General features: G+C 37.7%; 1 protein-coding gene across 4 annotated transcripts in view; it reads right to left on the reverse strand.

Annotated features, from left to right (window-relative positions):
* Rbp6 (RNA-binding protein 6) overlaps nt 1-27,985 on the reverse strand; it is a 513,430-nt gene that overhangs the window by 314,909 nt on the left and 170,536 nt on the right. For all 4 annotated transcript variants that reach the window (XM_066299645.1, XM_066299644.1, XM_066299643.1 and 1 more), the window contains exon 3: nt 3,207-3,288. In XM_066299645.1, the coding sequence (XP_066155742.1) occupies nt 3,207-3,288 (82 nt within the window). The remainder of the gene's footprint in view (nt 1-3,206; nt 3,289-27,985) is intronic.

The raw sequence follows: 27,985 nt of genomic DNA on the forward strand, positions 1-27,985 counted from the left end.
CCGAATCGTCGGGATATCGATAACAAATATAGCTAAGGACAGTCCAGAAGCGTTAAAGGAGAAAGAATTGTACTTTCTGAAACTTGAACTTCCACGTGCTTTTTTTGCACGTGCCGATATTTTTACCTACATGGCCACGCTTTACGTTTCACGTGCACTACAAAAAGTATATGCTTGAAGTAAATATTTATGTTGAGCATTCTAAGGTTCATATATCTCCAGGATGATGCATTATTAAATAAATACGGTATTGAAATAAAGCTTCCACTAGGATGAGATAGTTCCTTTTGTGACTCGAACCTGTGAAATTTTCATGTCGCGTAAATTCTGGCATATGAGATTCTAGATACGAAGATACGTAAAGTAAATAGGCTCAATGCTCAGAAACTCACTGCTTTTTTATTTGAAATAAGTTTTTTATTACATGCAACTCGTCCTATGTTTTGAATTGTAGTGCATTTACTCAACGTAAAATAAGGAAATTACTTGTGGATTTAGACACTCAAAGCCAGTATTCTCTTTTTTCAGTGTACTCGTAATTTGCTTAGCACGCTCTTGCGATACTACGTTCACTGGTGCCAGCCAGTCCAGAAATTGAATGTACAGTCAGTCACATAAGTCTACGTACACCTAGCAAATTCGTATTATTTCATAGTTAGAATCATGATCCAAAAAATATTTTTAAATATATTGAAATCCTCTCATAAACGATTATTGTTGATAATTAAAAATTTGGGTTTCGATTAATAGGTTGGAAGAAAAAAAATCAAAATCAAAATTTCCGATCTCACAAAAGTGAACATACAGGTAAAAATACCACAAATATTACAATTTTTTTTGGGCCTCATAGATTTTATCGCAAAAATATGCACAAATAATAATTTAGTTTAGTGTAAAATTTTCAATAAAACACATTAAATCGAATTTTGAATCTCTGGCACATAATGCGAAGAGAAATTGCAAAAGAAATTAGAGAACTAATAGTTTCATTACGAAACGAAGGAAAATCTTATGGTGACATAGCGAAAACTGTCAAGTCAGCTCGTTCTACAGTGCACACCATCATAAAAAACTTTAATTTATTAAATTTAACTAATAATAAACCCCGATCTGGAGGCCCTAAAAAAATGAGCCTCTGCGAAATTCCTACTATTGTTAGAGAAGTTGCATTAAACCCGAAAATTAGAGCTCCGAAATTGGCTGATGAAGTTCGAAGAGAAACTGGTAAACGTGTCAGTGTCGAAACTATAAAAAGAGTTCTGAGATCAAAGGGATTTCATGGGAGGGTTCCTAGGAAAAAGCCCCTACTCTCACAGCAAAATAGAAGAAAACGCCTAGAATTTGCAAAAAAGTATTTAGAAAAGGGTCTTCAGTTTTGGAGTTCGGTCTTGTTTACTGATGAAAGTAAGTACAATATTTTTGGTTCCGATGGTAAGGGAAAAATATGGCGAAAAGCTAATGAAGAGCTGAAACCTGAAAACTTGGTACCCACAGTCAAGCATGGCGGAGGCACTATAATGGTATGGGGCTCAATGTCTGCGGCTGGTGTGGAAAATTTGGTTTTGATTTAAGGTGTAATGGATCATCGGAAGTATCTCCAAATTTTGCGTGATAATTTATTGCCTTCAGTTGAACGTTTGGGATTAGGAAACCAATGGATATTCCAACAAGACAACGATCTCAAACATACCGCCCTGGTTGTCAAAGAATGGCTCCTTTACAACGTGCCCAAGCAACTTCATTCTCCTCCGCAGTCGCCAGACATGAACCCTATAGAACACCTATGGGACGAATTAGAGCGAAGGGTGCGAAATTTCAGGGAAAGAATCACTAAAAAGAGCATTAACTTCGGCTTGGGGTGAAATTACCTCAGATGTCACGAGAAATTTGGTTTCGTCCATGCCCAGAAGATTGCAAGCAGTTGTAGATGCAGAAGGTGGACCAACAAAATATAATTTTTTTGTTTTCTTTAAGTATAATAAAATTTATCTGCTGCATGTTCACTTTTGTGAGATCGGAAATTTTGATTTTAATTTTTTTTCTTCCAACCTATTAATCGAAACCCAAATTTTTAATTATCAATAATAATCGTTTATGAGAGGATTTCAATACATTTAAAAATATTTTTTGGATCATGATTCTAACTATGAAATAATACGAATTTGCTTGGTGTACGTAGACTTATGTGACTGTATACACGTATCTATTATACAATCGATTTTTCTAAATTCAGAACTGTTTCTGAGTATTGGATCGTACTAAAATTCTTGCAGTCGTGCAGTAAGGGGGGGGAGGGGCAATGTTCCTTGTCGCATAGCATATAGCGCATAACCCTAGGCGAAACGGGTTATGGCATCAGTTTAAGTAAATAGAACTTATTTGAGCAGCAAAAGGAACCCAACTGTAATCGTATTATGGATTTAAGCCGCTACCTGTATTTCTACTATAGTTTATTGTAGTATATAGCGCTGAATTAGCAAAATTTCAAGTCAATTATTAATTCGTGAGTAAAATAAATTCAACCATGCTCCCTCAAGTTTCCGAAGCAGAACACACAGACAGGGCGATACAAGCAGTAACAAATATCCGTGCCAGCATATTTTTCATGGAATGTCACGTTTGGGGCGCACTCGGTATCTTTAGCAAGTTTCGACCGATCTCATTCTTTCTTCATCCGAATTCCTTAAGATTAAATTCGAATCAGGCATTTGGGAGGCCGTAGAACCTTGCTGTCACGCATTTTCTTAAATGAACTTGTTTTTTACGCAAAAAGATCTGATAACTAATTCCCGAACTTCCGTAAAATGCAAAGGTTAGATCCCAAGCCGACTGGGCGTCAGCAAGTGTAAAAAGGTCCATATGTTAAAGGGAGGTGTGAGGTCCGGAACGGAATAAGGGTAATGGGGTAACATGTCAAACAAACTAACTCGACCTGACAAAGTTCAGCGAGGGCAAAACCGCGAAACTTGGAACACTGTATTAAAGGTTCTTTTGACTAATTAATCCATATTATGTACACTTAATTTTATGTCAAGAGGGCGTAATCCAAGTAAAGCGATCCTCTAATCTGTCCTTATAACGTTACGCACTTTAAGTGTTTGTTTGAATTAAGAAAATGCTTGAGTAGAGTGGAGTTTTGAGACGAGTTGAGTTGGTTGGTTTGGCATGGTTTATGGAGGTGCAATTGCCTCTAAGGTGTGACTTACCTCGATCGGCGAGTGGCAGGGTCCTTCATTACCATCACTTCGGAAATGTCGCCGTATTTACTGAAGTATTCTCGTAAGCTTTCTGAAAAAAAAAAGTCAGCATGAAATGTATATTTATTCATGCGTAGCAAAGATATCAACTTACTCAGATTCCAACTGACAATACTAACAGATAATTTCGAGATAAGCTTAAAATGTGCATGTAATTTTCGACAGGTATGATACAAGGCATTATTTCCTAGACAATTGGGAAAAGGGACTCCTAATTTCCTTTCGGAAAATGTACGGTCACGTGGAGAATAATTTTTTTCCTTCCTTTCTGCCATTGTTTGCTTCGTTCCTCTCATTATTTCCTACTGAAATTCTCAGCCCATGTTAGACCTTGACTGATTTCCACATGATTCTAATAGCGAAATAAATGAATTTACCCTTAAAGAAAACGTTGAAATTTTACATGGCGACACATTACATGAATAAATTTCTTGCCGCAATAAAAGAACAAAGGTATTGATTGAGTTCCTGTGGTAAAATCTATTATTGACAATTCCAATACAATATGTACAACGGCCAAAATTTGGGGCAAGCAAATGGCGATAATAACATAGAATGATTAAAACTACGGAACATCCTTCATTAATATCTAGATGCTCCGCATCCTTGTAAACTGGGTGAGGTTGCTGACGAAATACCAGCTAACGAGGTTCTTTTTCAGGACCTTTTCAGGATGTTATCGGTGCTTTGGCAGTTCATCTAAGCAGGAAATTCCCTGGTGGTAATGTATCGGGCAGTGTCAATCTTGGTCGATAACCTTAAGGGTGGTGGTAAGGAGTAGTCGACAGCACGCCTAACTCGTAGCCCCAAGAGGTGAAAAACGTTCGGAACTCTAACCATATATACAGGGTGTCCTCGAATTACGTGGCCAAAGTAATACCGCAGATTGTTTGAGTGAAAATAAGTCGATTTAACTAAACTTCCCTCAGTCCAAAAGTTGATAATTATGGAGCTACAGGGTGTTAAAGTTGAAAAAAAAAATCACATTTTCTTTAATATCTTTCGATTTCTTTGAGTTAATTTCACGAAATTTCATATTTGAGGGTGTTTTAGGATACGAAATTCAAATTTATTAACGATTTAGTTGTTTCTTCTAGGGGGCGCCACAAGCGACCATTAGGACACATTTAAATCTCTGTAACTTTTTCGTGCCACGGTGTATATTATTTTGGTATTTAAAAACCTTTTTCCCTACCTTTTATACTTAGAAAAGGTATACTTTATTGACGTCGCTAGAAGCAACGGTTTTGGAGAAAAACGCATAATTCTAATGCGCTGCATATTTGCGTTGGCGCTTTTAAGTAAATAACTCAGTTGGCTATGTTTTTAATTGACATTTTAACACTTGAATTTGTTTCTCAAATGTCAGTTTTTTTATTTAGCCCTCAGTTTTTCTTGTCAGTTTCGCTTCTTGTTCCTGTAAATATCCATAAGTATGGCCAATAATAATTTAATTAATTAGTAAGTGTTATTCTCGCTTGTTGTTGTTTCTTTGTTAATTATTATTTTTGTTATCTATTTAATAATATCTGATTTTGAAAACTTATTGTTATACCTTTACTAATAATTATTTTTGAAAAACTTAATTTTTTTTAACGGAAAATAATTTTAAGGTAATTTGCATGCATCATCAGGCTTAGATGCATTTTTCTCCAAAACCGTTGCTTCTAGCGACGTCAATAAAGTATACCTTTTCTAAGTATAAAAGGTAGGGAAAAAGGTTTTTAAATACCAAAATAATATACACCGTGGCACGAAAAAGTTACAGAGATTTAAATGTGTCCTAATGGTCGCTTGTGGCGCCCCCTAGAAGAAACAACTAAATCGTTAATAAATTTGAATTTCGTATCCTAAAACACCCTCAAATATGAAATTTCGTGAAACTAACTCAAAGAAATCGAAAGATATTAAAGAAAATGTGATTTTTTTTTTCAACTTTAACACCCTGTAGCTCCATAATTATCAACTTTTGGACTGAGGGAAGTTTAGTTAAATCGACTTATTTTCACTCAAACAATCTGCGGTATTACTTTGGCCATGTAATTCGAGGACACCCTGTATATTGAAGATATATGCATATCTTGATGAAGCTGTAATATGCATTTCCGTTTCCTTGAGAATAGAGAATACAATTTAGAAGCCCACCATGAAGTTCTGTAGAATTTCTTTCCACATTAGGTTGGCTAATTAATGCGCATATTCAATTAGTGCGCATTCATTAATTGGTAAGACGTTAATCATCAATAACATGACTTTTTCCATTTTAAATAATCACTATTTTGGTTATTTTTATTTATTTATTTATTCTTTTTTTTGTTTTTTTTTTTAACCAAAGAGTGTTTGTGAGCACAAAATCGGAAGCAACCAAGTTTTTTCATCGTTTATGTACCATTTAACTTACTTTGCACTGCATTTTTTGCCAACATTAAAGCTGCTTCTCTCAAAAGCTAATCGATGGATTTTTAATTTTGGTGGACCATTAAACGTACTTTTGAAAAACCGTTAATTTAAGGTGTGACTTCACTCATATTTCGTTTTAGAAAATTGGTCAATTTGTGCCACTGGTGACGTACGCAACTTTAAGAAAAATAAACAAATGTCAAAAGGAGGTATTTTTTGTCCTTTTAATTTAATACCGATTTAAAATTTATTTTTAATAATTTTTTGTTAAAAAGTTAACAAAAGGTTGGGGGCAATTTAGAGCCGCAGAGTGCATACCCGGACGCAAGCTATTTCGGGAATTTCAGCCCATCAAGTCAGAATCGGAAAAAACCCCTACGAGTTGAAAAATTCTTTCTAAATTCTGTTATTTCTGATAGACGTGGTTAAGTTTCCTCGACTTCCTAACTCACATATTTAGCGCTGGTACATATTGTTGACTTAACTGCGATAAACGTAGAGATTCGCAGAGCCCTTTACCCGACCTGATAATCAAACTAAAGTATCTAGCTTAACTCGGTTATACGAGTTATTAATTTCACGTCCCAAATTATAGTGTAGTAAGTGCGTCCCCGTAAACTCCCTTTGCAAATTGAGGTGAGAAGTTCGGAATGAAATTACAATTCGTAATTGCCAACACCAAGACCGATGAGCGGAGGCATTTGCCGGTACCAAGACAAAGTTCAAAGTTTCCGGATAGTTTCGAATAAGGAATATGATAATGATACACGTTAATATCTCTGACGTGGAAGCCGAAGAGTCGATCGACCCATCGCATGGGATCGATGTGAGGCACTTACCTTAGGGCGTTTTTAAAATGCTCTATTTGAAGGTCTGCGGCTGCAACGGGAGAAAGAAATAATATATTGAGATATCCAATCCGGATAAGTAACAAATGGTCCGGGGGATTTCGCTGAAAAGGAAGTATCTGCTCAAGGCGGAACATAAAACGCAATGAAAAGAAATAAAGAGCAATGAGAAAGTCTGGAGTTCTCCTCTAGCGAAATGATCGCTTTGTAAGACACGCGAAGCCCTCATCATTACGGAATCGTTGCTTTATTTTTTCCTTTTATTCTCCCGGCGTTATTAAACCGATCGAACAACCGGACGTATCGTAAAATTCTTGTTAAAAGTTACCTTAGAATGTTTGGAATGTAACACTCTTTTATGAGGGTATTTTACGGTAAATTGAGCGGTCAAATCTTCAACGGCATACCTATGAAAATTTCGAAAGTTTCTTCAACTGCCACAGAGAGGTTTCATTTACCGAGGCACGTTTTACAGTGATTACACTGCCAAACCGGCAATATAGTTATCAATTATTATCGTGAATAATTTATATTCAAAGTGCAGGGAGAACTGCTATTGTCGACCTGCCTGCGTTACTATTGGGTTGTCCGATAATTAATGTCGCATTTTTTATGTTTTTTCAAAGTGAATATACTTACATTAATAATAAATATTAATCAGTGATGTAGGGGCCATCTTGGTGGATGACCTTTCGCCATCTTCCGGCAAGTTGGAAAATTCCGCGTTCGAAAAAGCCTTGATTTTTAGAAGAAAAAATTGATTTAACTCATTTTTAACGGCGAGATCAGAACCGAGATTTTTACCATTCAAATGATTTTGAAGAGAACAAAAAAAATAATAATCTGATGGCGCCAAGTCAGGGCTGTATGGTGGATGAGGTATCAGTTCCCAATTTAGTTCCAGTAATTTTTGATGCGTTATTAAAGACGCATGGGGTTTAGCGTTATCATGATGGAACAGTACCCCTTTGCGATTGGCGAGTTCAGGACGTTTTCTTTTGATTTCTTCGTTCCATTTCGATAGCTGACGACAATAAACGTTCGAATCAATAGTTTGGTTTCTCGGAAGCAGTTCAAAATAAAGAATACCCTAGTAGTCCCACCACGCAGATAGCAAAATCTTCTTTTGATGAATATTGGCTTTGGACGTCGATTGCGCAGGTTTATCTTGTTTGGTCCATGATCGGACTACGTTATCGTAGACAATCCATTCTTCATCACCCGCTATGACTCTTCTTAGAAGTGGGTCGTTTTGGTTACGATTCAGCAAAGAATCGCATACGTTAACGCGTTGGGTGAGGTGAATTTCCTTCGATTCGTGAGGAACCCAAACATCCAATTTGCTGACGTACCCATGCTTTTTTAATTGCAGAGAAACGGCTGAATTCGATATGTTCAACTTTACTGCTATCTCTCGAGTTGTCATACGGCGATTAGCTTCGATTAAGGCCTTTATTTTATCGTTATCAATGATGATTGGGCGTCCAGCGTGTGGTACATCTTGGACATTAAAATTTCCGGAACGAAAGCGAGAAAACCAACGCTGCCACAGACGTTCAGTAAGGCAGTTCTCACCATAAACTTCACACAATTTCTTTTGAACTTGTACTGCATTTTTGCCCATTCGAAAGTGAAATAGTAAAATGTGTCGATAATGCTCACTTTGATTGTCCATCTTCAACTTAAATTTTAAACAACTTCTTGTTTACTAATCACGTTCGATTTTCGATCGAAAAAAGTCTGAAACATAACCTTTAAAATTGCATATGATAATATAAACGACGAGATCACTATTACTCGATGTGTATAGATTAAACCATCTACCAGGTCTGTAAATATGAAACCGGAATCTTTTAATAAGAAGTATAACATAGCTGCGCAATAATTATAAAAAATATTTCATTCGAAATATTTCCCATCTCTCTGGCAATTTGTGGATGCCACTCCAAAAGAACTGTTGTTCATTTGAGGCAAACCATTCATCGAGCCATTTTTGAACTGTTTCGTAAGAGGTGAAGTGCTGTTCTGCAAGAGCGTCCCCATTGTTGCAAATAAGTAATAATCGGATGGTGCTAAGTCGGGTGAATAAGCCGCATGCGATAGTACTTCCCAATGAAACGTCCCAATCGTTTCCTTCACCAGTTTTGCAGTGTGTGATGGTGCATTATCACGAAGCAATATCACCTTGTGTTGCCATTCTTGATATTCTGGTCGTCTTTCACGCAAAGCTCGATGCAAGTCCATCATTTGATGTCGGTAATGTTCAGTATTTACTGTTTCTCTAGGTTCTAGCAGCTCATAATAAATTACGCCTTTTTGGTCCCACCAAACACAGAGCATTGTTTTCCGTCCATATCGATTTGGTCTTGCTGACGATGCTGATGGTTCGCCTGGAGTTACCCATGATTTTTTACGTTTGGGATTCTCAAAATAGATCCATTTTTCGTCACCAGTCACAATCCGATGAAGAAATGACTTTCTGTTATACCTGGTGAGCAACAATTGGCAAGTGGTTTTTCGATTTTCTTGCTGTCTTTCATTGAAGTCATGTGGAACCCATTTTCCTGTCTTCTGAATTTTTCCCGTAGCTTTCAAACGAATGGAAATGGCTTCTCGTGTCACATTTAATTGGTTCGCTAATTGTTGATGCGTTTGAGCATCGTCCTCATCTAACAAAGCTCTCAACTCGCCGTCTTCAAACTTTTTCGGTGGTTTTCCACGCTCTTCGTTAGTGACGTCAAAATTGCCTCTTTTGAATTTTTTAAACCGCTCATAGCACTGTGATTTTCCAAGGGCATGTTCACCGTAAGCTTCAACAAGCATGCGATGTGAATCTGCAGCCGTTTTTTCTAAGTGGTAACAGAAAATCAATGCTGTTCAATATAGGCACAAAATTCGACATACTCAAAGCTATTGCAAACTGTACTGCAGTATTGAACCTGTATTGTTATGATTTGAAAATCATTCTCAGATGTAAATAAGAGATGTAGTACCCTAATAACACGATAAAGTAGTACCTATATTGACCACTAGGGATATTTTGAGGGAAATTCCGGTTTCATATTTACAGACCTGGTATGAGAATAAAACGACATTAATTATCGAACGGCCCAATAACGTGCTGTACGTTACACTTAATATCGTTAAGGAAATTTAACCGTGTGCACACCCTGCAAATTATAATTCTGATTGCGGCAGTTTATCATAATTACGACTTAGGTAAAAATTAGGAGTCCCTGCCGAAAAATGACACTTTTGTCGTGTAACGATGTGGCACTGTCTCTGAAGGGAAACTAGTGAAGCTTGAGGTTTACACGTTGACATTTCGGATGGGGGAACAACTGGAAAAAGAGGACAAAGCGACCTCAACGACGAAGAAAAAATAACTCGGAACGGACGTCCGAAAATCTCATTATTTGTTAATTTAATCAGGACCCCTGCCATTGTTTTTGCAGGACCAAACGCATCTAATCGGTTAAAAGTTAAAGCCATTACGTGTTTTCCGGTTTCTAAATAATTTCGCTCGCTTCGTTAAGGCAAAGCACACGAGCGGCCAACGCAGATTAAAAAGCCAATTATTTTGATATTATTATGCGAGCACAAAGGGTTTTTATTCCTTTCTTTGCCCCGCAGAACACTAATGGAATATTTCTGTAATTTCCTTTTGTTGTTACACATGTTGTCGCAAGTGGTTAGGACGTTTGCAACTTTTCTCGTTCCGAGTTTCGCTTGACATGCAATATGCAGCAATCCGCGGTTTGCGTTCGTTGGCCACGGAAAAATTTCCTGGAAAAACAACGATATTTCGCAACTTAAGCGCAAAATACAGTCTTAGCAGTTATACACGTCTCTAACGCACGGAAGGACAAAGGATTTTCCCGTTGATACTGTTTTAAGAGTCATCAGGACACACTTAAGTTGGTATAGAAGATAACGTCTCGGTACATCGAAAGTGCATTTTCTATTGCGACGTGCCCGTATATCTTTTCTTTTAAAAATACTTTAAATAACGAACCGAAATGTGCGGAAGTTCCAAGTAAGGAAAATTTACCGGCTAACAACGGACACGGAGCGCGTTCAAAAAAGTATGATTTTACAGGAGTTGAAGCTTAACGTGAAGGGTCGGGAAGAAAACTTGGGATCATGGGCTTGTACTAGTGTAAGTGTGTGTTTCCCGTCCTTCGCAAAAAAAAAAAAATTCGAAGTTTGGGTTGAACAGTGGGAGTTTCGAGGATCAACAATTAAATGTCCTTAGGGGTGCGTGGAAACACAACCAACCCTTTTTAACAAGGTGGAAAACTGAGCTCGTAACGACTTTTCGAATCACTTTTTATGTGTCTAATTCACATAAAATTTTCGCAGTTGCTTTGTTGCGCGCATAAAACGAGAATTGCCAATGATTTAAATCTCCTCAAATTACATAACTATTGTATACTAAACTTCCGCAAATTTAAATAAAGGCTAGATTTACATTTTCCTCGGGTTCAATACGTCTCTTTGTCAAGCGCACAATACTAACAGACAAACTGTACTGCTCGTGCGGTTATTGTAGAATAAATATTTAATTTATTGCCATCATCGGAGTCTTTGTGCGGCCCAAGTATTCACCCTTTGTCAAACAAGACGAGCCCGGTTTAGTGTTCATATTATGCTCTTCTTCTTTTTTTATTGAAAGGCAATTTCGAGGGCAAATTGAAATCTTTGTGTTCGGGAACGACGTCTTCGGATTGTGCAGGTCCTGCGATATCTGATCCGATTATGCCTGCAGCCGTCGAGAGCAGTGGAGTAGAACAATAATTTTTATTAAAGGAGAGCCCCGCCGGCATCATCCATAATACAATAACAAAAACGATTTCCTGGATCCCAGGATATACCTGCAGCTAACTCTTTGTGTCGTGGTGGGGTAATTTTCGCTTTCTGTTATTTACTCCGGAGACCACCGGCAACGAACAATATTTAGCATTAAACACCAGTATTTGTTCATACAAACACGGAAAGTAATTTGCGAAAATATTCCCGTACAATGGAAGTGAATTCCTGAAAGGGACATTCAATATGTATGCCTCTGGAACGGTCGCGATGTATTACCGCACACGAATGTCTCTTTTTTAAGCTGGCTGGATATTTTAAAAAAGCAAAAATGGGCGTGCATTTCGATTTAAACGTCCAAGGACATATTTCATATTTACAACGTACAAAATATTTTATTATTGTATGTTCGATCGTAAATAACGTTGAAATGCCCCTTACGTAACCGACTTCGGATAAAACGTTCTCGCTTTCCTGGATTTAAAACACTTTCGAGACATTGGCCGTGTATAATAAAATCGCGATTCGCTATCATAAAAATAATTTAGGGTTATTGTTTTTTGGGGTGGCTGGAGAGCCTAAATTTTTGACTGATCGACACCGATGGTTCGACGGTACAGAACTTTATATTTTCTAAGAAACGACACTCGATTCGATCATTTCCTTCAATCCAGAGAGCTTATACGCTGATCCACTGCCATATTTATCCATAATAGCTACCTATGTAACCAGATTCAGATTTCGACACGAGCTGTTACATATCAAGGCATATCACGCTACAAGTTCGATGACAAAAGCGGAGGTTGAGTAGTGCAGAGCATTTTTCATTGCTGGAAAATTCGGAAATTTCGGGCCTATTTAGTAGGCACAAAGGTTTTTAAGTCCTCCAAATCCAAGAGGTCCTAAAACCTATTATTGAATTGCACGTACCAATTTTTTTCTTTTATTTCAAATTAAAACCAAAGCATGGAACTTCGATCTTGTCCTTTACCTTGTAACTCATATGATTTTTTCTTTAGTGATATACACTCACTTTCACATGAAATGCACCAACCAGTAATGCTAATAATTAAGTCTTGTAACTTTGGCAACATAATGCTTCATAATGGAGTATCAAATGATCAGACTTTCAGTAAAAAGATACAACATTTGTTAATTAAGAAATTAATAATGAGTGACATCGCCTCGTACGGCAGTGCAAGCACGTACTCTTCGCGGCATGCTTTGCAACAAATGATCAACATCCTCCTGGGGTATTTCATTCCATGCTACCTCAAGATGATGTCGTAGGTCATCCACATTGTTTGGAGGCCTCGGTAAATTTCGAAGACGGCGACTCATCATGTCCCAAAGAGGTTCGATGGGCGATAGGTCCGGTGACCGTGCAGGCCAAGGCAGTATTTTCAATTGCGCTTCTTCCAGGTATTGTCGAGTAATGTTCGCACCATGTGGTCTTGCATTATCCTGTTGGAAAATGCCATTTGGTAAAGTTCGCATGAAGGGTACTAATACTGGCCTCAGAACATTGTTAATGTAGCGACCAACACATATCGCACCCCAGACCATAACACCAGATGTTAGAGCTGTGTAGCGCCTTTCACAAAATTGCAAATTTCTTCTTTCACCTCGGTATCGTCTGACTCTTCTGCGACCATCATTGATCCATAAACAAAATCGTCACTTCTTACTGAAGACGATATTGTTCCACTCATGACTCCAATCAATTCGTTCTTGACGCCAGGCCAATCTGGAAGCTTGGTGTTGGGCGATTAGTGGCAGTCGTAGATTTGGGGGGTAGAAGTACAGGCCAAAAGACGAAATTCTTCTGTAAACTGTTGCCATCGACACCCGACGATTTTGAGCTCCCATCCAATCTACTGCAACAAACATCGTTGTTTGAAATCGATCACCAATGGTCATCCGTCTAAGAAGGCGATCTTCACGTGCATTGCTGCTACGGGGAGGATGTCCAGCTGGACGATGCCTTTCTTCAGACTATGAAGACCATATTCTCGCAATCGTGGTGCGGTTCCGATTCATTCTTCGGGCAATCTCACGAGAAGAAAGTCCACCCTCCTTCATGCCGATAATTCGCCCTCTCAAAATCCGAAACGTGGGAAAAACTTCGATGCTGTCTCACTGGGGGCATCTTGAGATGTCTCGTTCACAGTTCAACAACAAAATAAACTGATATTTCCATGTAAATATTATTTTATTTATTTACAATTGAATAAAAAATCTAAAAGGTCAATGACAAAAAAACCACCAGCATTCTTTCTTTTTTACTGCAAGTCTGATTATTTGATATCTCCATTATGAAGCATTATGTTGCCAAAGTTACAAGACTTCATTATTAGCATTACTGAGTGGTGCATTTCATGTGAAAGTGAGTGTATAAGGTGCGAGGTAATTGAAAGCCGCTATTTAGAAGGAAGATATGAGAGTTCTGGAGACAAAACGAGTTTCCTTCCTCATCTCAGATCAGTCTAAATGATCTCATTCTTTAGTCATTATTCAATTTTGCCAAATAGTAAGTGCTTTGTTCGTTATGATTGCAATTTCTAGAAGACTGAATTCGTTCGAAAAACTAGAATATACCTGTTATACAGATAAATCAAAAAGGTCCATTTGTAAAAGTTTTCTGGACAGATATCCATTTGATCAAGCTTTTAGAGTCCCTTTATGTTCCATTGTTCATAACTATGTTGAATCCAAATATGTAGTTTCGAAGCTCTTTAACTCCTCCTGCTTTCTCCGTACAGAAACATTCAAAGTAATCTTGTACACAGAGAAACAAACAAGACTTCTCTTTTGCAGGATTTTTCTTCAGAAATATCAGTTTGATCTAAGTCGGGAGACTGACAAAAGCAGCACAATTTTAAATTGGTCTAGCAATTACGATTCTCGATGAGAATGAACGGGCACTCCGAAAGTTAATTTCCTATTTTAACGTGCCCGTATAGTTTTCAGGATCCAAATGGAATGAAATATTTGCAAGTTCAAAACGCGTAAAATACTTATGAGTTTTCAGATCATTACACAAAAAAAATGTACACTCAATGAGCGTATGAGAAAAACTAATATCCGAATGGAATCATTCTGATGAGAGAATGAGACACAAGATTTGGCCGAAAAGCCACTTCTCAAGTTCGATGCAGCCGTGGCTTCGAAGGACTCCATGTGAGTATAAACGCCTCACCGGTGGCTCTCTGACGATATCAGGCTGTGTCAGACCGCATGACTGGTCAATGACAGAAAAAAAACCAAAGTGACGAAGGATGATAATTCTGTAACGTTGCCTTTACAGTTAAAATTTCGACGACTTAGTAATCTCCTCGAAGAAAGAGCGGTTGTTCGAAGAGCTTGCAGCTGCCGCAAGGGGGTTCCCTGCTCGGTCACCTGTCAAACATCGACATATCTAAATTTGAGAGTCTCAATGAACAATTATCCATTATACATTGTGCATTAAAGACAACCCGAAAAAAAAACTTTTTTTTAGCTTAACTTATCTTGACGAGGAGGAGTTCAGCAGATGAAGAAAAGGTGTTTTGATATAGTTTTCGGAAGGAAAGAACAGATGATGGAGCTTCACTGGATGACATGATGGAGCAGACATGGAATTAACAGTTTCTCGCCTGAAATCATGCAATTTTTATCTATTTTAAGCTGTACATGATGATGTGCCTCTAAATATGCCACCATCAGAATTTCGAGGACGAATCAGTAAAATAAATTAATGATCCGAGCCATGACGAGGAAAGCACTTGTCGATGATTAAAATTTTAGCCCAGGACGCCGGTCTTGGTAAGGCCGGCCCTGTAAATATGTTAGAACTCCAAACAATTCTTGGATATCGTCGCCTGAATGCAACGACTAGGTAACTTGAGAAATACGTATTTTGCTATGTAACACAAAAAAAGGTTTATCAAATTTAAATTTCCGTATTTATTCCAATCTTATGTTTTCTACAACACTTTCAGTTGCTAAAATTGAATAAGTTGTCCTTTAAATTAATGGCATGAATTAAACAAAGTAAGCTTTAAATAAATGATTAGATAACTAAGAAAACTTAAAGCTTTGGAGCTACCTATTTCTTACATTCAGGTGACACTATGACAAAAATTTGTAGTGTTAGTTTTAATTGAATTTTTAGTGGTTTTTCATATCGTCATGCCACAGAAACACCAAAAATCAGCTATAGTATTAGGTCGTGTAGTATGAAATGAGTAGAATTGAATTGAAACTTTAGTCATCTTTTTTTCATATGAAATGTTTTTATTGTCAATCGAAATATGCACCACCATTATCGATACACTTCTGCCATTCAACGGGAAGTTCATTGATTCCCCTGTTGTAAAAGCCTTCAGGCCGGGAGTCGATAAACTCGTGGATGGCAGCTATGAGTTAAATGTTTTCCCTACCAAGAAGTTATCCAAATTTTGAAAGAAGTGGTAATCAGTGGGTGCTAAGTCGGGTGAATACGGTGGATGACGAAGAGTTTCCAATTCCAACTCCTGTAGCTTGGCCAAGGTGACTTGCGCGTTGTGTGGCCGAGCGTTGTCGCGCAACAATAGCGGTGCGCTTCGATTGACTAATCTTGACTGCTTAACCATCAGTTGCCTCATCATTTCGGTCAGCTGTCGGCAGTAGACATCAGCCGTAATCTATTCACCAGGTTTCATGAAGCTGTGATGGATGACACCTGCGTTGGACCACCAAACGGACACCATAAGTTTCTTTTGATGAAGATTTTTTTTCGCACAATGTTTCGGTGGTTCGTCTTGATCCAACCACTGCGACGAATGTCTGGTATTGTCATATAGGATCCATTTCTCATCACAAGTAACAATCCGATTCAAAAATGGATCGTTATTATACCGGCACAACAAAGAAACACAAGCTTCGAGACGTGGTTCTTTCTGTATGTCGCTCAACTCATGCGGTACCCACTTGTCCAGCTTTTTCACCTCACCAATTTCAGTGAAATGAGTCAATATTGTTTTTTTGGTTACATTGAATATTAACGAAAATTCGAACCCACTTTGATGTGGATTCGCTTCCACCACGGCTTTCAGATGATCGTTATCCACTTGAGTTTCAGGTCATCCACGTGGTTCATTTGTTGGGTCAAAATTGCCAGAACGAAATTTCATGAACCAACGAGATACAGTTTGCTGTGAAGTGACTTCAGTACCAAACACATCATTAATATTGCGAGCTGTCTGAGCTGTTGTAGTTCCACAGTGGAACTCATATTTCATTAACACACGAATTTCACTATTTTGCATGGCCGTTCCCTTTTCCACATAAAAAAGTCAAGTCCAAATATAGATTTAGAGTGAAGTTATTCGCAGTTGAATGTGGCATTTCGAGAATCTACTCATTTCATGCTACACGGCCTAATATACTTAAATATAAGATACTAAGTTACTGGCTTAGACGCGATGAAAAAACGACTTGAATATACCATATTAATGTCGCTGGCAAATATATATCACTAGGGCAAATAGAAGGATAATGTAAGGAGAGAATTCACATCCACCCTGTTCCCCAGGGGCCCAGGGTAATAATTTTTATTTATGTAACTTTCCGCAACTTCAAGGTAAAACGAATAATATATTACGGATATCAAATGTAATAAAATTACTGTTATTGCAGTTTTATGCGAGAGAGGTAACGTTCGGCTTTCAAGCGTTTGGCGAAATAGATTCAAATTCTACTGCTGTATAAAATTAAATGTACATCAACACACCCATTGTGAATATTAATAAACTATCACTATCTTAGAACCGGATCGAAACTGAAACCATTAGCCCGTATTGTTCTCTGCTGAAATAATTTCACTTCGATGTTCGCGGAAAAGGCGTTTTTCTTGGCGTCACATTAAATTGCCCCTCAATTGTTGGAGTATTATCTACGAATCTATTTTGAGTTTAATTATGTTCTCCCTTAACCCCCCCCCCTCCCGCCCCTCGCCACCCCCACCACTCCCCTTCCTCCTCCCCCTATCCCCGATCGTTGGAAACTCTGTTAATTTAAACTTGCTACTTCATTTCATTTATAACAGGAAAATGGTTGATTGCGTAGGGCGGCCTCAGTCGACGGGCAAAAACGATTTAATGCCGTGATGTTTTTGAAATAACACGTTCGCACTAAATTACGGCCTTTGGTTTAATTTTACTCGTTGCTGTTTCGGATTGTGTCAAAATTCATTAATTTAAATATTTCGCAATGTGCGGAGATAAAAAAAAAAAATTAAAAAAAAAAAACCCAAACAGAGACGGATAGACTCCGGTCGACCGGAAGTGTTCCCCGAAAACCAATTTGTTGCTAAAATTTTATACTGTAGAGCGGACTAATAAATGATTTAGTAGTCTTAGGTGAGAAATATCGGGGATAGATGCGTGCTTTGGGCCGATAAAGCGAAAATTGAAATTTTCAATTGTAAAAGGAGGTTTAATAATTGACTGCAGAGCGCTCTATTCGCGGCCTCCACCGAAAACAAACAACGCGCCCAGATTAAAAAGTTTGCTCCTGTGTTTCAGTTTAGCCATTTCGAAGTCTTCATTCCAGTATTGGAATTAGTACAGGCGTTTGAATTAAATCTAAAATTTATCCAGGGCACGTTTTGCAAGAATTGACGCTTTGGAACTTCTTCTATGTACATACTGTAGAGATCTTTTGTCTAATTTGTCCGTGCCTTTTTCCTTTTGTTTTCTGAGGAACTCTCCCATTTTGCGCCACTTTTTCCTCTGCTCTAATCCGTCCTGTCGGTAACTTCTTCATTTACAACCCTCTCATCATGTTCGAAGAACTTGACGACGCCTCACTGAACGATGGCCTGGAAGACGCCCTTTCACAGATCAAATCGACCTCGCCTTGTGGACCACTAAATCCTCCAGGAGCCTAACGAAGTCCTGACAGTTGCTCCAAACCCTAATCAAGAGTCGCAGTAAATTATGAAGTCTATGCTGGGTCGTCGGGCTCTAACATTTCGCCGATACCTTCTGTTCTATGTCTAGAATAATTCTTTAATTAATTACATGCGTGCATCTATGTAGAACTCAATCACTCCTTATCTTTGATGGGAAATCACCTGGGTTTGATATGCTCCGTGAATCACCGAGACAGCGGCTCTTCCCCTCTAGTGACTTTTTACAGCCCTAATTAGGAGGTTCAAGAAGACTTAGCAACTTTAGAGAGTCGGAGGCTTTAATTGCCACCAGAATTCAGGCAGATCAACAATTTTAACAAAATCAGGGTTAAATCGATAATGTCCATGGGCGCAAGCAGGAATACGTGCAGATAGCAGCACGTGATGGTGACTCGGTCAGTTTCCACCGTCTGGAGTCTATTTAGATAACGTGTATTAGCAGTAGCAGTAGTGATTCGGCATTAATCAAAGCGCTGCTACGAATTACTTCCCAAATGGCACGAGGATAGTCCTGGACGTACTCGACTTAACACTTAAAGAAAAAAAATCGGAAAGTATTATTTTTCAACATAGTCCCCTTTGACACTTTGAGATTGACTAGCATTTCCTAACGATGGCTTCTATAGCCTGTTTACAGTAAGAAGCTTCGAATGTTTCAAAATAAACATCGACCTCGGACTCCCCCTCTTTATTATTCGGAAATCTCCTTCCACCGAGCCATTTTTTCAAGTTTGGAAATTGAAAATAATCTGAGGGAACTAAATCAGGCGAATAGGGTGGTTGAGGAAGAAATTCGAAACCAAGTTGATTGATTTTTGCCGTTGCAATGAGAGAAGTGTCGACTGATTCATTGTCTTGACGAAACACGACTTTCTTTTTCGCCAAAGGCGGCCATTTTTTTACTAATTTCTTCACTCAAGGGCTGCAATAAATTTGTTTAACATTCCGTATTTATTTTTTTTTTAAGGAGACAATCAACAAAAATGATCCCAAATGCATACCAGAAAAACTAACGCCGTCACCTTTCCTGCAGATAGAACTGTTTTCGCCTTCTTTGAAGTTTATTCTCCCTATTGAGTCCATTGCTTTGACTGCTCTTTCGTCTCAGGTGTGAAATAATGAATTCGCGTTTCTTTCGCGGTTATGAAACGATGCAAAAACCCGGCTTTATTACTTTGCCAAACACTCTCTTGAAACATCCGCACGACGCTGTTCTTGTTCATCTCAAGCACAACTTTCTCGTATCTAATTGCTCGGTCCAAAAAATCGATGCAGAGTATTTTTGAAAATGCCTAACTTCCGGTCCGGTTTTGGGGATTTTCACCACAGCTTCTGGAGCGGTCACCTCAACGGGTCGACCACTGCGGTGTTCGTCTTGGCAGCTGGTACGACCGCATTTAAACTCCGCCGCTCGGTATTTTAGTGTTATTAACTGTCTGAACTCAATTCAGACTTTTGGGAAAATTCCTAATTTCTCTAACAACAATGGCTGAAAGGCGTATCATGAAATCGGGTAGAGTTCTCGACTTGATTCAAGGACCCGGGCTGTATGGTTTATCGCCCACACTTAAGGAACCCAGAATCTTCCCAAATACTCGAGTCCGATGGGTTACAAGTGAGAGCCAACATCTGGTGGTTGCAACCAATTAAAATAAATGACCAGATGTCAGCAACCAAGGGTCGAGAAGGGCAAGGACCATTGAGCCATAAAACTTGGGTTATCTTTGCGTTACGCCCGACTTTTTTGGGAGGAAAAAGGAGAGGCGAGAAGTTCCCCAAGACCGACCATACGGAGCAGCTCGCCAGATAACCCACTCAAAAACTTTCATACATTCAAATTCACCGCAACTTGCGAAAACAAAAATTTGGTGCTGCGACCCCCAGAAGTGAGGTACTCGCAAAAGGGTGATCATACTCGCACCAATTACACGACCGAATCAATTTAAGAGTTCGGTTGTAAATAAGTCGACTAAAGATTGCTTCCCAAGTCCGTTAACTTCAGCTCCTATCGGTCTGACAAAAACCGAGAGTGGTCCTTGGAATACTTCAAAACCCCAGGAACCAGCCGCGGAAGTAGAACCCACTAATTGGTATCAATGTCCCAAAGATTTCCATAGTTTATTGTGACGTTAATGAAGGACTAGATACCCCCCGAGTAGAATCTACCAAGTCTGTAAATATGAAACCGGAATCTTTTAATAAGAAGTATAACTTAGCTGCGCAATAATTATAAAAAATATTTCATTCGAAATATTTCCCATCTCTCTGGCAATTTGTGGATGCCACTCCAAAAGAACTGTTGTTCATTTGAGGCAAACCACTCATCGAGCCATTTTTGAACTGTTTCGTAAGAGGTGAAGTGCTGTTCTGCAAGAGCGTCCCCATTGTTGCAAATAAGTAATAATCGGATGGTGCTAAGTCGGGTGAATAAGCCGCATGCGATAGTACTTCCCAATGAAACGTCCCAATCGTTTCCTTCACCAGTTTTGCAGTGTGTGATGGTGCATTATCACGAAGCAATATCACCTTGTGTTGCCGTTCTTGATATTCTGGTCGTCTTTCACGCAAAGCTCGATGCAAGTCCATCATCTGATGTCGGTAATGTTCAGTATTTACTGTTTCTCCAGGTTTTAGCAGCTCATAATAAATTACGCCTTTTTGATCCCACCAAACACAGAGCATTGTTTTCCGTCCATATCGATTTGGTCTTGCTGACGATGCTGATGGTTCGCCTGGAGTTACCCATGATTTTTTACGTTTGGGATTCTCAAAATAGATCCATTTTTCGTCACCAGTTACAATTCGATGAAGAAATGACTTTCTGTTATACCTGGTGAGCAACAATTGGCAAGTGGTTTTTCGATTTTCTTGCTGTCTTTCATTGACTTCATGTGGAACCCATTTTCCTATCTTCTGAATTTTTCCCATAGCTTTCAAAACGAATGGAAATGGCTTCTCGTGTCACATTTAATTGGTTCGCTAATTGTTGATGCGTTTGAGCATCGTCCTCATCTAACAAAGCTCGCAACTCGCCGTCTTCAAACTTTTTCGGTGGTTTTCCACGCTCTTCGTTATTGACGTCAAAATTGCCTCTTTTGAATTTTTTAAACCGCTCATAGCACTGTGATTTTCCAAGGGCATGTTCACCGTAAGCTTCAACAAGCATGCGATGTAAATCTGCAGCCGTTTTTTCCAAGTGGTAACAGAACATCAATGCTGTTCAATATAGGCACAAAATTCGACATACTCAAAGCTATTGCAAACTGTACTGCAGTATTGAACCTGTATTGTTATGATTTGAAAATCATTCTCAGATGTAAATAAGAGATGTAGTACCCTAATAACACGATAAAGTAGTACCTATATTGACCACTAGGGATATTTGGAGGCAAATTCCGGTTTCATATTTACAGACCTAGTAACTCCACTTTGATGTTGGACGCACTAACGACTTCCAAATTCAAGTACCGAATCGCCTATCGATGGCCAGTTTTTACAAAACCTTTAAAAGCGTTCCCTTAAAACAACTTCGAAACAAACACAAATCAACGCAGCACCCTCAAACTTGGAACATAAGTTCCTTAAGGTCAGGTCTCTGTAATACCGGCAAATTTTGAGCAAAAAAATGTCCATTCACACGTCGCGGCGGGTTCTTCTGGGACCATCTTCGTAAGTAACCAACTAGGTGCGCGTATGTCTCGAACGTTACGGATACGTAAAACGAGGACAAATGAATAATGTAGAATGAGAGAATCGATATAAAACAATTGCATCTTATTAGAAGCGGAACAGAGAGCGGCGGAGAAAGAGAAAACTTTAATAAATTAGAAATGCCGTCAACCTGTCATTTCGCACAGTGAATTATTTATGGACTCAAACTGTTCGAAAACTGGGAATGGATTAACTTTTACCGGTCCGTTTTGGGCTCAAATAATAATGGAAATTTCTCGGTTAGTATTCAGGGTTGAATGTCTAATAATTACCTTCTTGGATTATAGAAAAACATATCTATAATCTTTCCGAACAATTCCACACAAGCTAATTAATAGAAACGCTCCATTCAGGCGTTATAAATCCCTTGGGCGGAGTAGTTCCACTTCAAAAAGGTGCGTGTTAGAGCGATTATCTCTTCTCCGTAGAGCGGGGCGAATAAAAATCCCTCAGGATAAATTTAACACGTAAACTTACCAGCAACGGGAACAATTAATATGCTAATTTTGTTTTGATTCTCGGTATCTCTCTCTCTTTCTCGTTAGGTAAACTTGAAACTAAATCTCTGTTATTCAACATTATTAAGTCGGGCTTTTTGGCTATTTTCTCCTAGATTGGGGCATATTTATTTCACTGTTATTTGTTGCATGTCTAACGTCATAAAAGTGTCACGAGGACTGACATGGATCGAAGCAATTTTGCAGTGAGGTTTCAGTAAATTAAGCGAGACAACAAATCAAATCTATGACTAAAGTTAAACGATTGGAAATGTATGAGGAGCAGAGGCATGTTGTTTTATTAAGTTGGACCCAGAGACGTAGCATGGAGTTATGAATAGCAAACGACATGATAGAGCGGCACACGTATGCTCCTCAGAGACAACTACTCTGCCAAAATTCAATATTTGGAGTGATAAGCCCCGTTTGGTAGCGAGGTTCCATTTTTGCACCGCCTTAAATTTCTGCCACTGCTTAATAGATGAACCCGCCATTTCTAAATTCACATCACGTGTATACACAGGGTTTTTCAGAATTATGGTGACAAGTCGATAGAGGTAACAGATTATCGAAAAATAAATACAGTTTACTTAATAAAAGATCGTCTTAAGACCCGTCATTTCTGAGACACAGGGTATTAAAACTCTACTTTTTTTTCTTTTTTTTTTAGTTTATTTTAAAACTACTGAAACTGTTCAGATGAAAATTGGTGTATCTTTGTTTCGTAATCCGATAATTTTGATGGGCATAATTGAAATTTTGTACATAATAGAGGGCGCTAGTTATACGTGTATCATGACATATTTTCATCCAAAATTTTTTTTAAATTTACATTTATCGGTAAAAGAGTTCGAGAATATTAAATAACTCTCAATTCTGCATAAAAAAGCTACTCTTAGTAAAATACTCTAAAGTGAACGGTCGTCCACAAAAATGACAATCATTGTCATATCGGCTTTAATTAACCATTGTGCATTAGAAGCTACTTTAAAATCGAGCACGCTCTTCCGGAGTTGACTGATATGGTGCTTATTTATGGTGAAACTCAAGGTAACATAAGAGAAGCCGAAAGAATTTATCAAGAAAGATTTCCTGATCGACCACGTCTTAATAGGGCAAAATTTCCAGCAATTTTTAGGCATGATGCTGGTGCACCAAGAAGAGTTCGTTCTGGACAAGTAGAAGGGGATATCCTCCAAAAAATCGAAAATCAAGCATCCACGAGTACTCAGGCAATTGCTAATAAATTGGGAGTTTCAAATTCGACAGTTTGGAGAAGTTTGGACGAGAGAGATAATGAGAGATCATCTTAATGAGGTTTATGGAAAACACTAGGCTTGGTCCGGTGGCATGGCCTCTTCGTTCCCCTGATTTGACCTCCCTGGATTATTTTCTTCGAGGTCATGTGAAGGGTTTAGTGTACACGAAACCAGTAATAAATGTTGAAGAATTAAGTGAAAAAATTTTCAATGCTCTTGATGTGATTCGGAATACTTCAGGAATTTTCCAAGGAGTGCAACAAAAGTTGTTACGACGGTGCAATTTATGTATTGACCAACGCGGTCATCACTTTGAACATTTATTGTAATATTAGGGTTTATTTCACTATAGTATTAAAAGCAATGATAGAAAAACCTCAGACTTTTTTTTTAAAGACGTTTAAAATCAATATGACAATAATTGCCATTTTTCTGGACAACCGTTCACTTTAGAGTATTTTATTAAGAGTAGCTTTTTTATGCAGAATTGAGAGTTATTTAATATTCTCGAACTCTTTTACCGATAAATGTAAATTAAAAAAAAAATTTGATGAAAATATGTAATGATACACGTATAACTAGCGCCCTCTATTATGTACAAAATTTCAATTATGCCCATCAAATTTATCGGATTACGAAACAAAGATACACCAATTTTCATTTCAACAGTTCCAGTAGTTTTAAAATAAACTAAAAAAAAATTTTTTTTAAGTAGGATTTTAATACCCTGTGTCTCAGAAATGACAGATCTTAAGACGATGTTTTATTAAGTAAACTTTATTTATTTTTCTATAATCTGTTACCTCTATCGACTTGTCACCATAATTCTGAAACATCCTGTATATTTAACTTTTTTATTGACACATGAGATTTACATTGAAACCGACGGGAAAACTAGAAAAGCAAATCTGCGCTGACGGGTTCCTAAAAAGTGAACCTCCTGTTAATTTCTCAAGAGTCGAACTTCATTAGCTCATATCTAAATCACGAGGTTAAAAGTCAGATTCGCTCGAGTTTTTTTCTTTAATTTTCCAAAATGAATGCCACAATTTTTTCATCATATTAGACCCGAAGCTACTGACTTGCCCAAGTACTACAAATTACGTTCAGTGGACCAAATATTCAACATCTAAGACTGAAAAATAAAAGCTCGGGGTCCCTTTGTAATATTCAAAAGGATTACGATTAAATTATTTTCTTAAAATTGTCTCGAGTTATTTTTAACTTAAAAAATTCTCTAGAATAATAAGCATATAAATGTCTTGAATTTCTAATTTTTTTTAGAAATTCGACGCACCAAGAACTAGTTCATCTTAGTTGCAATTTGTTTTATAGTTATCCGTTTAAGCCTATATCTACAGAAGAAAAATGTGATTTAAGTGTTTTTCTGGTACTTGATACAGTTTTGCATATGTTTATATGTATACATCACTTTAGCCCACCAGAAGGTTCAAGACATATATCAAAATCAAATTTAGATTATTCGTGTCACTTATTCAAATCTTCATGAAAGACTACGGATGTGGCATATGCTTAGATAGTGCCTTCTTCATTAAGGGAATACATGGTGTGATAATCTAATAAATGTATATTTTACTCAATTTGTAACTTATGTGCTTACGTATTTATGTTCCTTATTCTTTTTTTATAACTATGGTATATATACATATTTATATATATATATATATATATATATATATATATATATATATATATATATATATATATATATATATATATATATATATATATATATATATATATATATATATATATATATATATATATATATATATATGTATATATATTCATCATTGAATGGTAAATAGTAAAATAAAATTTTGATTTTTGAGATTTATTTATTAAATTAATTTTGTGTCTTCAGTGGTCGAAAATCCGAAACTTCCTCTCCTAAAAGCAAGTTTACTCAATAAATAAACAAAATCCGAAAAATAAAAAATATCGAGAAAACCCGGAAAACGCAGAAATCCTTAGTTTACCTCGACAATTACAAAGACCCGATTCGTATTCAGGCTCGTACGTCCATTTACATAGACGGGTATCGGATTTGGGGAAAATGGGCCACGTTTTCACTGAAAACAATAAATATTTCACGCCTAAATTGATATAGGTGTTTAGGTGGGGTTCCATTTCCGAGCTGTAAACAACATATTTAGATATACGAGTATAATAAAATAATTTATTTTTTCAACACCAAAGCTAATGTGAGTCAAATTAGCTTTAACTTTTATGTTTTAATCGAACCTGAGTTTTAACTTAATCGAAAAACATAGAAAATTTCTCTAATTCTAAAAGTTCGGTTTTTTCGTCCAAATAGGATTAAAAGACAGTTTTACCATGCATTTCCTTTAAGTAAAACACACGTAGAGTTTTAGAGCAACAAATTTTCATTGTTCTACCACTTAATGTATGTACGTATACTTACATAACTCTATTCTATCGTCGGCTCTAATCGTTATCAGCTACTAAGATTCACACGACTATGGCAAATGCAAATTTTCCAAGAAACGAGGCCCAAAGATAAGGAACTCCCGCAGTGGCGTACCGGCCACCATTACGCGCTCTCCTCCAGATCTTCGGCGTTGATAACAAGAAGTAGGTCTGTTGTGTGGACTTCATTTAATCAGAACGAATGGCGTTTAACCCAAAATAAATTGTAATTTAGAATTCAGTGTAATGAATTCAGCAGGAATGGAAATCAGGAGTTGTTTGAGAATAAGTCAGTCTGGTTTTATCAGGAACGCGTTACGTCTTCATTTTTTTTTCTTTATCTTAAAAAAAAAATTATCAACTATCAGTCCAACTTCGCTATGAACGGAAACTATGAGCGTTTTGCAAATATGCAATCAATTAAAGAATTATTGTTTACCCCCCAACCCTTTAATTTTTTTGAGCGTGTCAATCTTTTTTGTCCTAAAATTTGATATCAACAAACTCACATTTATTGCTTTTTGACATAAATTTGGTTGGCTCGGCATTCGAGAGAGCGGGTAGACGTTATTTTGAAAAAAACATTTTAAACGAAAAAGGCAGTCGTGCAATATATCATTTCAGAAAGTCTTTAGGAGCAGACTCTGATATGAATATACACACCTGACAGTATAAAATGAGTTAAGGAAAAACAAGAGTGCAGGAGGCCTCTCGATTGAATCTAAGAGAGCAGAGCCACTTAGATCCTGCTGGCTTGTTTTGGGTACATTTCCATATTTATTAAACCAGTAAACCAAAGTGCCTCACAATTCGTCTCAAAATTACTCAAATTCTGGTAAGTTCAAAAAAAACTATTAATTTCCTCGCAATACTATTTCAAAAGAAATTCGATGCGTTTTCCAAAACCAGAAGAAAATAATCATGATTTTAGCTTTATTATTAATATTCAATATTCCACAATCTTGGTGTCAGCACCGTCAATTGAAGCGTGCTGTAACCGATTTGGTTTAAAAAATCACTTATCGGCTTTGGGTCTCCATCGTGCGCCGTTAACAGATTAATTTCGAGAGCGCAAACAGTAGAGCTCCGCTCTATCTCAATGCGCTCCCAGATAAGCGTCCCATACATTCCGGAGTATAACCGGCCAGTTCGCAGTCATCAAAGTATTAAAGTTAATGAAATAAGCTTAAAAGTGTCGTGGCCCCGATAGAACCACAGATACCGCCGCCATGTTTTTCTATTTCACTTTTATGGTTTGTTTGTGTCTGCGGTTTCGTCCGTGATGGAGCAGTTAACGTGGGACCGCTTCATTTTATAATTTTTATCATTTTTGTGAGCTTGAGGGATTTATGTTGTAGCCAAATTATCTGCTGCAGATAACATAATGCATTGAGGCGGCTACCTGGCATACCTAGCACACATGCAGTGTATAATAATGAAGATGAATGCAAACAGCCGTCGGAAAAACCTGAAAAGATTAGGGCACATTACCACTTTATGTTTCATTCGCGCTCTGCGTCTAATTAACTCGGGAACCCCAAAAACCGGTTTCGACAAATAAATTGGCAGTTCTGATTACAATTATGTTGGGCCTGCAGGGAAATGTCTTACCAACGCCATCTGCCGTGCCTCTTTTTGCCGCATCTAGACCAAATCTTTGAGCTTCAGCAGCAGGACCTAGTCGGACAGGCCGATATTTCGACACGTTGAGTTAATTAAACTCAGAGCTACAATGAGACATAAGGTCGTAATTGACCAAAATCTTTTCGTATTTTTCAAACAAGACGGAAGATGGCGCTGCTATCATATTTTCCTTCAG

Source organism: Euwallacea fornicatus, chromosome 34, assembly GCF_040115645.1.
Source record: "Euwallacea fornicatus isolate EFF26 chromosome 34, ASM4011564v1, whole genome shotgun sequence".
Classification (NCBI taxonomy): Eukaryota; Metazoa; Arthropoda; class Insecta; order Coleoptera; family Curculionidae; genus Euwallacea; species Euwallacea fornicatus.